Source organism: Hirundo rustica, chromosome 6 (assembly GCF_015227805.2).
Source record: "Hirundo rustica isolate bHirRus1 chromosome 6, bHirRus1.pri.v3, whole genome shotgun sequence".
NCBI lineage: Eukaryota > Metazoa > Chordata > Aves > Passeriformes > Hirundinidae > Hirundo > Hirundo rustica.
The window spans coordinates 50,745,626-50,760,423 of record NC_053455.1 but is presented as its reverse complement, the minus strand read 5'-3'; the positions used below and the strand labels follow the sequence as shown (position 1 = coordinate 50,760,423).

General features: G+C 34.9%; 1 protein-coding gene across 6 annotated transcripts in view; it reads right to left on the bottom strand.

The window, feature by feature from the left end:
• The window catches only part of SOX6 (SRY-box transcription factor 6), a 363,778-nt gene that overhangs the window by 160,486 nt on the left and 188,494 nt on the right, over window positions 1–14,798 (bottom strand). For all 6 annotated transcript variants that reach the window (XM_058421042.1, XM_058421046.1, XM_058421045.1 and 3 more), the window contains one exon: window positions 9,259–9,348. In XM_058421042.1, the coding sequence (XP_058277025.1) occupies window positions 9,259–9,348 (90 nt within the window). The remainder of the gene's footprint in view (window positions 1–9,258; window positions 9,349–14,798) is intronic.

The following is a 14,798-nucleotide window of genomic DNA, read 5'->3' as shown; positions in this document are numbered from 1 at the left end:
TTTTTTAGTGGTTTTGTGTTGCATAATGTAGGGTGAATTATGTAAAACATACCAAACAGAATATTCTACAAGCTGCTACTTGCATGCTGCAAACAATCACAGTTTCACTGATAGACTGGGACTTAGCATCTTAAAATTCCTGTGGAAATCAAGTGCATTTTAAGTATTGGGTTTGATTATTTAATCAGACAACTTGCATTTTGCCCTGGCTAATTTGGAAGGCTGATAATATTTTACTCATAAAGTAATTGTGCACCTGTTGTGATGGAAACCTGTTCAAACAAATCTTAATAGACCTGAAGATTCATTCCCACCATGAGTGCATTAGCCTCTCATTGGGCAACAAATTTTAAGCAGCTATTGAACAGGTCTCAATTTAATCTTGGCTAACTCTTCAAGAACATTTATGACAATATGTCTAATGTTAAATTTTGTTAAAATATATCAATACAGATTAAAGTAAATATTAGGATATGTCACTTAAAGTAACAGCAATTTAAAGCAAAAAGAGCAAGAAAGATATGTCTGTAATAAGACGGTTCCAATGTGAGAGCTAATGACAAAGATCCAGTTTGGAGCAAGCTGCCTGGCTATAAAACTATTATTGTCATCACAGAGAGTAATACCTACAATGAATTCATAGGATCAGGGCAGGCTGCATCCTTCATATATTTGCATTTCCTCAGTTCAGACAAAATTCTGTGGAAATTATTCCAATACATCTCTCTATTTTCTTTACAAATCATACATTGGTATTAATTGATTGATAGGACTTCATCTTTATAGTGTTTTTGAAAATTTTCTCTATTGGCAAATTGTGACAGAATTAAAAAAAAATAAGTAAAATTTAAAAAAATTTAAAATGGTTGGGATGAAAAATAGATAAATAATTTACTTGGAAACTGAAGGGACATAATGAATTGATATCAATTCACTCACCAAGTAAGGGGCCAGTATTGTGAATGACCTGATTGGAGCAAGCGAATCATGATTAGCCTGAAATCACTTTAATCTTGGCAGGAGGAGGTGAAAATGAGGAAAATGAGCCCAGTTTGGCTAGATTTGCCCTTTGGCAGCAAACTGTCAGATGTCATTGGTCAGATCCTAAGTGAGATGACACAGTTAAACAAATCAAGATATCTTGAAAAAACCATTGATAATTAACCTCTTCTGAAAGGTCAACTTGTTTACAGGGGACAAGGACAACCCTTCTTGTATTTCTTCTTCTATTCGTCATTGAGCTTGGGCTTTTGAGGCAGCGGCTGGGTCAGGTTGCACAATATGTTCTTGTTATTCTCAGTTGCAAGGGAGTTACTAAATGCGCTCCTGCTTCATTTTTTCTCAATACTAATGCTATGTGCCTTGAGTCTTACAAATGACATTTCTGACTCACCTCAGGGTCCACAGTTTGTTAAGTTCCCAGTAAGGTATATTTATCTTGCTCTTAAGAAAAAAAGAGAATCTGATATCTCTGGTATCATCAGGCCATCCTCATTACCACACAATATCCACACATCACAATCCCACTTCAAGACACAACTTTCTGTTCAGAAATTGAATTTAAAACCAACTGAAAGTGAAAAGGATCACCACAAATGTTCTCTTTATTCAGTGCCAAAGTTTGAAGTTGCTCAGAAAGTGATTTTTATACAAGGGGTTTCTTTCCAAATTAACTTCACAGAAGGCTGGGGAGAGTGGCCGAAGTGCAGAACAGCTTTCATATAAAGAACAAATAAATATATTTTTACTTTTCAACCTGGAAAAGTGACAAAGTGTAGTTTATCAGAGGAAATTAAGAGAGAACAGTTCATTCTAAGAATGTCCATTCTAAGATCATGGGGACGCCTGCAAATATACAGCATATTGCTAACTGCTAAGCTTATCCCCACAGACTTTGCAGCGGTCAGTTAAAGGGTTCAAAAGTGATTGGACATGTTCATAGATGATAATTCTATCAAGGGTGATTAAACCCGAATTACCACCTCTGAATCAAGCAACCCATTAATCATATTTCATGGGAAATTGGAAGAGTATGCTGAGGAAATATTAGTGTATGTTTGCCCTTTCCTTACACCTTTCCACAGGTTGAACAGTGTCCAGGGAGAGAATGTTGCAGGACAATTTGTTCTTTATATGACACTTAAAGTTCCCTGAATTTGAAATACCAATAACAAAAGACTGATAAAAGTACATGTGGAGGTTTCCACAACATCCAAATTGACCAGAAAAATTCAATCCTTTCAGTACTGCGCCTATTTTTATTTTTCTAAATAAATGTTGACATTCATCAGTTTGTTAGAATTTGACTTTGTAAGTCCACAGTAACAAAAAGTCGAAAGCACTGAAGCATGATGCAGTACAAGAAAAGGAGCTTCCACTTTTGTTTAAGCAGTGAAAACTCCTACATATACACTTTCTTTTGCATAAGAGGTCATATATTTGTCTTCAGTAGGAGTTTTATTTTGCTAAAGGTAAGAAACTTCATTGGCAACTAAGCTGGGACCAGAGTCAAAAGAAAATTTGCCACTGACATCCACTTTCAGAGGAGAAGGTGCTCAGTTCCAAGTAGTGATACATTCTTCAGCATAGAAGCCTTTCTACTGACGTTGAAGGCTCTGTATTTATTACAGAAAGCAATGACTGATATACTGAAAATCAATATATATATATACACACCACCAAAATAACCTCTCAACAGAGGAAAATAGCAAATTTTTGTGGAAAAAGTGGAGAAAAACGACTTGTAATTTTTAGTTTATAGACAACCTCTTTTCTGCTAAAAAAAAAAAAAAAAAATAGATGGCAGTTGAAAATAAACACATTTTCATACCATACATTTTCTTGTCATAAATTTTAAAAATAAAAAATGGATCATATTCCAGAAGGCAGTCTGTTCTAATGTGCAAAAGAAATGTATTGCTGTTTCAGTTCCTTATTATTAGCATCATTATCCATCTTGCTCCTTTTTCCCACGAACAGTTGTTACTATTTCTTACTACATTATTTGGGACACATTTCACAAAACCCAGAATATAAGTGGCCTTTCATATTTATTTCAGTGTAGTACAGAGTTCATACACTGACCTCTGGATAGCTAAGCTTAGAAATGTACATTGATAAGGTAAAAAACATATAGATTTCTGTGATTGTGATAAGTAAAAAATTCATTGTGTGCCTGGAACTAAAGGGCATGCATCCTGCTTGATGTTTTTTATAAAATATATTCAACAATATGGAAAATTTGATTTATGTGAAAGGTTGATTACGGTGTAATTTATAGTTCTGGAGTTTTAACAACTAGAAATGGTAATAGTCATTAACTTTCAACATCAGAAGTAAGCATGATTGTGAGAGGTGGAACTGAAATATAACCCTCTCACCAAAAGACTAGAACAACAAAAATGTTTGGCTTTTTTAATGTGGTAAACACAGCTTCAATCCTACCAAGACTTGAATGCACATAATTTAAACACTAGCACTATGTACAGTGAGCAGTCTCTTCCACAGAACTACCCTCTGTCTGTACAACTGGGAGTATGTCTGTTTAAATCCAGAACCTGAAGAAACATATTTCATATAAAAAAAAAAAAAAAAAAAAAAAAAAAAAAGTAAAGAACATATGAGACAATATACTTGAATGTGCTTCACACTGGTGGTTAGTCTAATTGTGCTGGTACCTTGACCATAACAAATAGATACAATGGGGCTTGGTAAGCTTAATTAAAATACTTTTATTTTTGGAATTCATTACCTTCTTCAAGCAAATTCGACTAAAGGCTGTGCAAACAGTAACTGTTGAAACTGCTTATGAAATATTCAGGCATTCAAATGTCTTAATTTAGAAGGTCAGGTTATACCTGGAAGCACAGTCCTTGTACCATGTTATACAAAGTGCTAGTGAGAAAATGGAGAAATGGCAAAACAAAAGTACTGCTCTGATCTGAAGAGCTGAGACACAAAGCTAAATATATCACTTCACTGGATCATGGCAATAAATTCATTATGAGAAACCTTTATAGCCTGTGGTATATTCCAAGTCAGGACCAATTTCTTGAGGATTTGGGTGCCAAGTGTTCTGGGCTGTGCTATTTTGTTGAATGTTTTCATTGGTTTCACTAATTGGAACCAGTTGATTCTTTTTCCCGTGTATTGATTTTTTAAATCATAGCAGCTAACAATGATTCTAATGTATCATAACACTTTAGACCTTAATCATATAGTGGGGCTTCTGCTTGTAGCTTTTGTTTGAGTTTTAATTAAGAAGACCTTGTGTCTCAAAGCCTGAGCTGGGTTTTTAATTGCTAGTATGTATATCACACAGACTTCAAAAGAAATAAAATATGTTTATAACAGAGAGCACAAAGGAGAGCTTTGAAATGTCTATAGCCATACAAAGTGACATAATTAAAAACCTCTGAGTGCCTCTGTGATATAAGGCTCATATATATTTATTTATACATATTTATGAGGCAGATTGTTATATACCCTTAAACTTCATGAGAAAGAATTTTCAGTAATTATACTGAAAAATAATTACTACAAATTCAGACTATGGTGTTGATCAGGGCTAAAGGAAAACAGATTTATTTTCCTCAAAATGGACTTCACATTTGATATAGTGCAGCAAGAAACACTTGAAATCTTATCTGTGATGACAAATTTTATAAAATAGAAGCAAAAATAACATTTAAAAATGTTTTGTAAATCATGCTTGTTTTTAAAAAAATTAATTCACTGTAAAAACCACAACTTTCTCAAGGATTCATTCATGCACAACTCTTTCCAAGACTATTCCAGAAATGGAGAGTGTTAAATTACTGGATCCAAAAGTTGTTCCTCACTGCCCTATTCCAGTCATTAATACACACAAAAAATGCTCCTAGAAAACACCTCCTCACATCTCTCCTGTTCTCATACCAGGCACAAATATCCTTTCCAAAATTGTCTGTGGATATCTCACAAGAAGACTATCAAGTGGGTGAAGTTGCTTCATTACATTAAATTCAACTTTTCCTAGGAAACAGGAATGCTGCCTCCCACCTTCCCAAATATTTGGGGCCATTAAATGTGCACATCACACAAAACTGGAGGTTTAGACTCTTATTACTAAAGCAACAAATATAAAAGGGGACAGGATAAGCACGGGAAGCATAATGGAAATAGCCTTCTGTGCTGGATAAAGACATGGACATCAATCACTCACCTCCCCAAAATAGAGTCTACTGTACAAAGGCAGCATGTGACATCCAAGTCACAATGCCTATAAATATAAAGAGTTCCAGTTGTAAACACCACCAATAGAAGGCAGAGGACTAACCTGCAGCACAGTAGCTGCTGACCCACGAGTCACTCTCCTCTAAGGCTGCTAGACCAATTCTGACCCTTTCATGATAACATTATTGCTTAAGTTACTTAAAGACTGACCTTTCTTATTTGATCTTCAAAGACTCTGCATGCTGAGAAAGACCATTGCGGGCTATTTCAGTAGGACTGAATGCATGCCTGATGCATGCAAGACCGTGCTATTCCAGAGATTTATATTTGGAACAGAAACAGAAAACTGAAAACAGACTCTGTATAGTGATAAATGATGCTACTCTGCCTAGCTGTGGCTGCTGAAGAAAAACTAGATAACCAAGCAACAGAAAAATACACGCACTGAGGGAGGGTGAGGACAGAACTCTGTTCACCCAAATATCTGGAAATAAAGAAAAGAGCCCTGCCTCACTTTGTTTATTCAAATATGTAATAACAACAATTAGAATGAAAAGTATTTCCTCATCCTAATTTTTATACAAAAGAAACCAAATACTGCAAAAGCCAGATATAAGCCTAACAAATTGCTTGTATACCTTAAATAAATCTATTTGCATACACACCCTGGCAAATAGCATACAATCAAATTATTTGCACAGACAGCTCGGGTTGTTTTCTTGGCTTTTTTTTCCCCAGGTGAGCAAGTCATTTAACTCAGGTCAACTGCTTGAGAGAGCTTTGAAAATTTGACCTATGTGTTTCATTTATAAACATATCAAATGAACAAGCAGACTTATTTAACCACTGAAATTTGGCTACAAAACATTCTGCCAGATTCTTCTCAGTTTCATGCAACCTCCCTGAAGTCAATGGCTTGTTTGGCTGGAATTCAAGGAAGAATCTGGATCATTATCAATAACTGCAATCCTAATAAAGAAACTCAGAAAAAGCAATTTTACAAGTGAAGCACACTATGCAAGAGTAATTGTGAACAGGAACAATCCCACACTGAGAAAAAATGAATTATTCACTGTTTGTTACTTTTGTACTGGCCTCTGCTGTTTGAATTAATAGATATCGCTTAAAATTATATCTTGATTAACACTATTGTGTTCTAAAAATAGAAGGTAAAGCAAGAAAATACCGTTTTTATTTGTTTCTCTCAGCCAATTATCTTTTCTTCTTGTCTGTGTGCTTCCCAAACATGAATAGAAACAGTTTGTGTCAGTGGTACATTTTTTTTTCCTGCTTTCATCCTTTTTTCTGGCACTGATTCTTAGTGAACTGCCTTCCCACAACCAAGATGCTAGTCTTTCACTGAAGGGGGAGGGCTGTGGTTGTGCAGACACAGAGGAAGAATATGTGCTCAGGTTATCCTTAGTGAGAACAACGCCTTCTCTCTAAAATAAACAACTCCCAGTAACAGACAGTGCAAAGAGCAGTTCCTTACAGGACCACACCTTCCTTTCTTATAATCAAGATTTTTTTTTTCCCTCTATGAACTCATTTATTTATTTTTACCGCATCACTTCATGTCTTTAAGTTAGGCTCAGTAATATGAGCAGAAATTCTGCACAAGGGCAATTCAATAATATTATTTAGAATCTAATGGAAATTAAGAAAAAATATATTTGATTTCCCAAAGACAACAGATTTTCAAATGTAGTTCTTTCAGATCCTAGAATGCCTGCCAGTTACCTTGCTGGAAATTCAGTCATCACTATGAAAATGAACTTCATGATTCTGGAATCTACCACCTTGAACAATTAAAGTATTTATTTTAAACTGTGCTTTCCCCTACTTTGTTTTGTTCCCTCTATGTAATCAGGTTTTCATGCTGCCATGTGCTAGATTGTTATTCGTTTGTGGGGTTTTATTTTTTCCTTTCTGAGCTGATTTAAGACACAAATGCTGATAGGAGTTAGTAGCGGACTATTGGATTAATATTGGCTCAGAGGTTAGGCCATGGGTTTGGGAGCCCAAAGGAAAGGATTCCCACTTCAGACCTGTTCCTACTCCAGCTATGAAACCCTGCACCTAGTTTTCTTCTTCTATAAAACGACACTAATGCCTTTGTCAAGAGGTACTTTGAAGTGTAAAGCACAACATAACAGCCACCATAATTTGTCTTCCATGTCGGTTCTATTTTTAAAAAATTAAACGTAGCTGCAGTAGCAAAGCTTCAGCATCGCATCTTGCTGGAAGCCAACTTGGTGGCATGGATGAATATTGCAGAGTTTGTGACAACTTAAGGACAGGTTACAAAGGAAATGGGCGCTGTGGAGACTAACTGAGGGACTAGCAATACATAAATCCACTGAGCCTAATCTGATGATCCATTTTGTACAGCTAATAGGCTGTTCCCATGGAAAAGGTAACTGAGAATTCTTCCAAATCTGAGTGAGAGCACCTTGTAGGTAGATGAGAAAAGGATGAGGGGCAAGAGCTCTACCCACTCACTCTGCAGAGAACATACATGCTAAGAAAATAGGAGGAACACTAAATCCAGAAAAACAAAGCTTTCTTTTTCAATAAATGAGATGTCATTAGAAAGCATTTTGTGCCATGTAAAAGAATAAAGAACATTATTCTCCATTGTTAGAGATGCCACCTCTTTTAAATTTGATTCGCTAGTAGCATTCAAGTAGTTTTTATTTAAAGACTAAGTAGCTATATTTTGCAATTAATAGACAATAATAATTCAACTAGCATTCAATATTTTCCACACTATTAGGAGACAATATGGCTTTAAATAGATTTTGATTTCAAGACTTTTTTTTTTTTTTTAAATTGCAGTCAATTTTAACATGTTCCTGCAAAATTGTGTGCTATGTTTCTGTCACTGATATTATTGTGGGATTTCTTACCTGCCTAACATATATGCATTGTCATAATTCTACCAGAAAAATCATGAGAATCTAATAGATTTTTGGTCCTGAAGGAACCAATTATAACTTACTTATTAAAAAGGGACAATCTTTCATCTACTTGTATAATATAAAAAAAATTTTTGAACTATCCTGATTTTCTCTGGTGCAAATTTAAATCCCTAAGCATCAATTTTCATCAAATAGAATTTATATATATATATATATATATATATATATATATATATAATTAAAGAATTTTACAGAAAAGATTCATTAATATGATGAACATGACTCTTTGTTTCCACACCTCTGTAGCTGCAGTTTATGAAAATTATACAAATGAATAGAAATAAATCTTGGGTACTTTGTGTATTCCTCAAACATGCCTTATGACCCCTTCTCACAGCACAAAACAAACCCCACATGTTAAATTTGTTGCTTAATCAATAATACTGAGTTTCTTCTCACTAAGAAAATGCATGGAAGAATTGATGGGTGGGGAAAAAAACACTTCTGCTTTTCTACCTAGTACTTAATTGTCCAGAGAATCCCATTTTTCCTAGGATGCTGGCTCAAGAAATAATGAGAATAGTGGAAATTATTGCCCATATATACAACAAATTTTGCACTGATTTTGGTAGGTCCCAAATTTTGTCCAGACCTGCTCTATTTCTGCATAAGGGGATTAATAGAAACCTTTTTTTTTTCAATTTTGAATCAAAGATTTAGAATAGCAACAACAAAAATGCTGCCTTTTACAAGCAGAATGATATTTCTACACACAGTTTGTGCAACTGGGAAGAAGCAGCACCACGTACTGGTACCTCTCCATCTCTTCCTCTTCCTCTGCTCAGAGGTATCTGGCTAATGTCAGTGAACCAATGTTACTAACCTGGTGTTTTATGATAACATCCCTGATACTGCCGATAACTGATTGTGACAAACTCCATTTCTTTGGCACACTCATCCATCATTTCAAAGACAAATATTAAAAGTCAGGGTGAGCTGACTGGAAAGAATGGCACCCTCTACTCATGACAGCTATTTCTATTATTTTTTCTGAACTTTCAAAAATCCTCAATCCCCTTCTTAAAATATTCGCAAACATTTAAAGTTTGATATAGTGAAATACCTTTAATGTCTCCAAGGAGATCACTTGTGTTCAATTTTTCCATCTTCTCTTTCCAGTCTTTAGAAAGTAGCTTTTCCACACATGATGAATCTAATTAAAAAAAAAAAAAAAAAAGTATTATCAAACGTAGTCTTACAGGCAAACAGGTGCCACCTTCATTTTAAAACTGTTCTCCCAGTACCAGTCGAATCATAGCTTAGAAAGGACATGAACTTGCAGCCAAACTGAGTTCTTATTTAACTGCATTTTAAATCCAAAGTAATTCCCCTGAAGTTAATGGAGTTACTATGGATTTAACAAGGGTCTAATTGAAAGAAAAACTTCGGTGTGTATTTGTGCATTCTAACTGCCAATTTACGTGCACAGACTGCCAACGTATATACAAATTCTTTCTTTTTCATTTGAGAATGATTGTGCACTCAAAATTATACATGAAGATTTAGTAGCTTTTTTTGGAAATTTGGCACACAGTGACATCTGAAACCCATTTTTATACCCATGTCAATGCAAAAGTTATTCATATAATATCTCCATGGAATTAATGAAAGCACTCTACATTTTCGATATTCACAGTATCAGAAAATTTCTCAGTATGCTATAAACAACATACAATGATAAGAAGTTAGGTTTTCATCACATGAATTTCAGAATGCATTTCAAGGCTTTGCCCTAGTCTGGGAGGCCTTCTGTGGGCAAAACGGTCACTGAAGTAATTACACTTTGGAGAAAGTAAAAGATTGGCCCTAGTAAGCTTCCTATGATCAGACCCCAGTCCCACTACAAAATTTCATATTGAGGATAACAAACTTCAATAAATTCCAAAGGTTTTTTTCAGTTCCTAAATTAAACTAATTGGCTCTGATGCCTAAATTATTGATAATCTTGCCAATACCTAGAAAAGGTGGTTTTTAAGATAGAAATTCTTATGAAGGGAACCTACAAGACTGCAAATTCTCCTGGAGGGAGCCTACAAGAAGGATGAAGAGAGACTATTTACAAGAGAATGCAGTGACAGGTTAAGGGGGAATGGCTTCAAATTGACAGAGAATAGGTTGAGAATAGATGGTAGGAGAAAATTCTTTACTGTGAGGGTATTGAGGCACTGGAAGAGTTGCCCAAAGAAGTTGTGGATGCCCCATATCTGGCAGTATTCATGGCCAGGTTGGATGGGGCTCTGAGCAGCCTGGTCTAGTGGAAGGTGTCCCTGCCCGTGGCAGGGGGCTGGAACAAGGTAATCTTTAAGGTCTCTTCCAACCCAGGCCATTCTATGATTCTATGGTTGATAAGATGTGGGGGTTTTATGACTTTTAATAAGCACAATTCAAATTTCTAAACAAATGTCATGAAAACTTCACAAACAAGACTTATTTTTTTCCTTCCCAGATAGTAATAATGAAATCTCAATTCAAGTTTGTGTGCTTACTTTCAGCTGTAGGTAGACTCACCAGCAACATCTGTGCTAAACTCCATGGAAACCCCTAGGCCCTGTTTGCAAAATATCAAAACCATTACCTATATGTAACTGTTCCCAAAACAAATCCTCGCAAAGGGCCTTTGTTGTAAGGCCACGCTTCACCCTGGGCAGTGCTGAGCACAGTGTTCCTTAACGCACACACTGGGAACAGCCACACACCTTCTCTTCCTAGAAATTCTCCCAGCAAGGGGCCACTTTTTTCAGAAGACCCATTTGCACAATGCTTTCTAAGTAGCTAATAATATTCCAGTTTTTAATTATTTTTGTACCAGTCCCACTCCAGTCGTGAGTTAACAGTGGGTCGTACGAGAAGGCAAAATTCAGTCTAACTTATCTTCCACAAAATCACTGGCAGATTAAGGTCAAACAGCAGCTGAAATTCTCATTTCAGCAGTCCCAGCAGAAACACTGACACACGTGAAAGCAAGAGTAAAAAGCCCAGATGTAAGAATGGCATCATAGATCATATCATTGCAATGAGTAACAGTTTGTTCCTTTCAGAGGATTTCCAAAAATACTCTGACGGAGGAGAAACATTCAAAGAGGTCACAAAACAAGGAGTTAAAGATTTAGGGAGAAGTTTAAGGAAGAAAATGGTCATATAGGCAATCATACTTTAGGGTAATAGTTATTTCAGCCTAAAAGTTCATTAGTATAACTCAGCTGACATAAACAAACAAACAAAACGCCAAACAAAATAAAAACCAGTTGAAAGCAAACCAAACTGTTAACTACCAAGAGATCAAAGATCAGGTTTTAATTGCAACACATTTTCACCGTGCAAGCCTCCAATGGAAAGAAAACACAGCTCATAAATATTTTTGAAGTAATATTTCAACAGAAAAGCTAATTTATTTACTAATTATATCTTTCTATGAAAGAGACAAAATTAAGGAGCTGTAAGTTGCAATAGGCAGTGTTAAAATACTAGTTATATAATAACAATTTACTTTTAACAATAACAGGCACTTATTACTTTTATGAGTTCTGGCCTGATAATAGGAGAATCAAGAAATAACCATCAATTATCAATAGAACATTATAATTTGTCCTTTTTTTGTGATATCATGATTAGTTTAAAAAGAGGTTTCTGTGTTTCTCCCCTGCCAAAATTTCAGACCCCTCATCCCTGAAAAAAAAATTTAGAATTTTAAAAAAAGCTTTAGAATTTTATTTTGATGTTTGCTATAAGTTATGTGTTCTACTGCTTTTAACTAAGATGCTTTCCTCAATTCACACAAAGGAAAAAATATTTCAATAAAAAAGGGAAAAAAAAAAAAAAAAAGAAATATCTACCATATTACTGGAGTTGATAAAATACTTCCCTCAAAAGCCCTTGTTTTATTTCTTCTCTCACTGTTCCTAGGAACATCCATGCTTATCTGTAGTGTTCTTATATTATGTAAGGGCAAAAACTGTATTTCTAAAGACAGATTGGAAAAGAGCTAGATTGAAAAACAGCTCTATTTGTGTGCATTTTGATATAATCACATTGCTAGTTAGGATTTTTCTCTACAAATGCCTGAAAAATTCCTGAAGACAGAGTTCTTTTAACACCCCTATCTCATTCAAATTCTGTGTTCTGAATCTGACCACACAATTTATAGCTACTGTATTTTGCTATTGGGAGGATTACAAAATGATTACACAATGAGCCTTTTAATAAACTTTTTATATCATTGTAAAAGTGGTGCTGTGAAAATCCTGTAGATTTTCAATTACCATGTTTATTCTGCATAATTTTTCAAATCTAAAATAATGATATGTGGTTAAAGCCCTCTGGATGTCCTCTACATTCGACCCAAAACGAAATATAAAGACTTATACTTGAAAGGCGTGACTCCCTTCAAGTTCTGTATTCCGTGTTCACAAACACACATTTCGAAAAGGTTTGTGAATCAAAAAGGGATTTTTCTTCCTTCTGTACTGAAAATTAATTTTTATAGACACATAAAATCTACAGAGATATCTTCTGACATAAATAAAATGTCTTCATCCATATTGATTCATTTTCTGATTTGATTCATTATAGAAACAAAACATCTACTTGGAAGCCAGCACTGAACAGAGAAGAAAGGAGCCCGAATTCACATCTGCACTGCATCACTCTCCCTGCAATGCTTCAGCACCATTCCAAAACCTTGTGGATCCTGACATTTTCAAAATTCAGGGGTATCCTTGCTGAAGACAATTATAAAAGAAGCAATGAAAGAAATTAGCATTTATACATTTTTAGCTCTTCTCACTGACTTTATAAACCACAGTTAGGCTTATGCGGCAAAGTAGCATATTTTCTACTGGCACATGTAAGATCAAACTCGTGAAGTTGCAATGGAGCAATTTATTCTATTAAAAAACACACAGCTTCTCTTCCTTTATATTCTTCTCTTGTGAACTAGGAAAAAAATTCCTTCAAGGACAGCAAACAGGTTAAATATAATTATGATGACTAAATTAAATCATTGAGTATTATTTAATATCACGGTTTGTTGCGTACTTAGTTAGCAATTTTAATTGTAAACTAAAAGACTTTAAAGTACTATGAGAATCCTGTTAGACATGACAGTTTTGCAAAGGTGAATAAGAGGATGTTAAAAGATATATAATCAGGAAAAAAAAGCTGAGGGGAAAAAACCCTAGGTGTTAGATGAAAAGGATCTCTTCACAATGACAAAGTATCGATGAAAAGAATTAACATTTGTCCGTTGGATAATCAATCAGTCATGGAATGGATGGAATCCAGCTCTTTGTTGCACGGCCGGTGATGAAGAATGAGCGTGTTAGCTACCACAGCCAAGCTCTCAAGTTCTTCTGACTTAATTAAAGTCATCTTGTTTGAATCAGGACTAGCTTTTGCCTCTTGCCTCATCCTTATTCTCCCCCTTTTTCAGTTCTGGGGTTTTTTCCCCTTTATTTTCACTTTTACATTCTTCAACAAGTTACTCACCTCAGCTATAGCTTACATGAATTCTGTATGACCTGACAGTGGCCTGCACCTATCCTCATTGATTTTGGAGGTTGTTCCCTTTTTTTTTTTTTTTTTTTCCCCTCTTAATTCACTGAAGTAGCCTCCTATTACTTTCCTTGAAATACAGAATAAATAAATAAATAAATGAAAAAGAAAAAATAAAAAGAAAAAAGAGATTCATGCCATGTGTGAGTTTTTGTGTTTTTATGGTAAAGTCATACATAAAAGAAAACCTAAATGTGAGAGTGCAGCAGCAAAACTTCAAAGCACTGACTGTCAGACATTATTATTTCAAATCAGCTTTGACTTTTTGCGACTTAATAAAACACTATAGTACAGACTGGCATATTTATAACACCTATACCAGTGATCAACTGAACTGTCTTATTCTTTCTACTGTGCAGTGCCTTGTTATTTCCTTTATAATAAGCTTCCCTCAAAATATGTTGTAACAATACTACAAACGTCTAATTATTAATGATATGAGTTCTAAAATGTGACTTGTTTTGCATACAATTCTTTTTGAATACACACGTTACTTTGTGACAGAAGACAAAAGCACATTGATTTATTAATAATGATTGCAAATGCACAGCAAGTTCATAAACAATACAGAAGTATAATTCAATCAAAGGTATAGAAGTATAGGTGACATATTTCTGAATTGTTACATCTCAAGGAAAGAGGCACTGGAAAAGACAAGGTAGACAATTTAGAAGAGAAATCAGGCATGCTGCAAGAGAAATGACAATTTAGAAGAGAAATCAGGCATGCTGCAAGAGAAATTGCTCTAAATATGGTCAGATCCACAGTATGAAGAGGATAAAGTTCTTTTCTGCATTTTAGAATAATGATACTACAAACCTAAGGCATCTTTGTCTCTATTTCAGGACTAAGTATATAGTTATATCTTATTAAAATTTAGTTGGTATTTTTAAACATAAAAATATCACATTTGAGCAGGGTTTGGGACTAAATATCAATTTGCAACTTCCTTAATCTCTAAAGGTCTGTATTCCCCAAGCTACTCTCATTACATTTATTTGCCTTCAGCTCCATGGGAGAAAAGGTGTCCTTTGGACCAGCCTTTGTCAAATG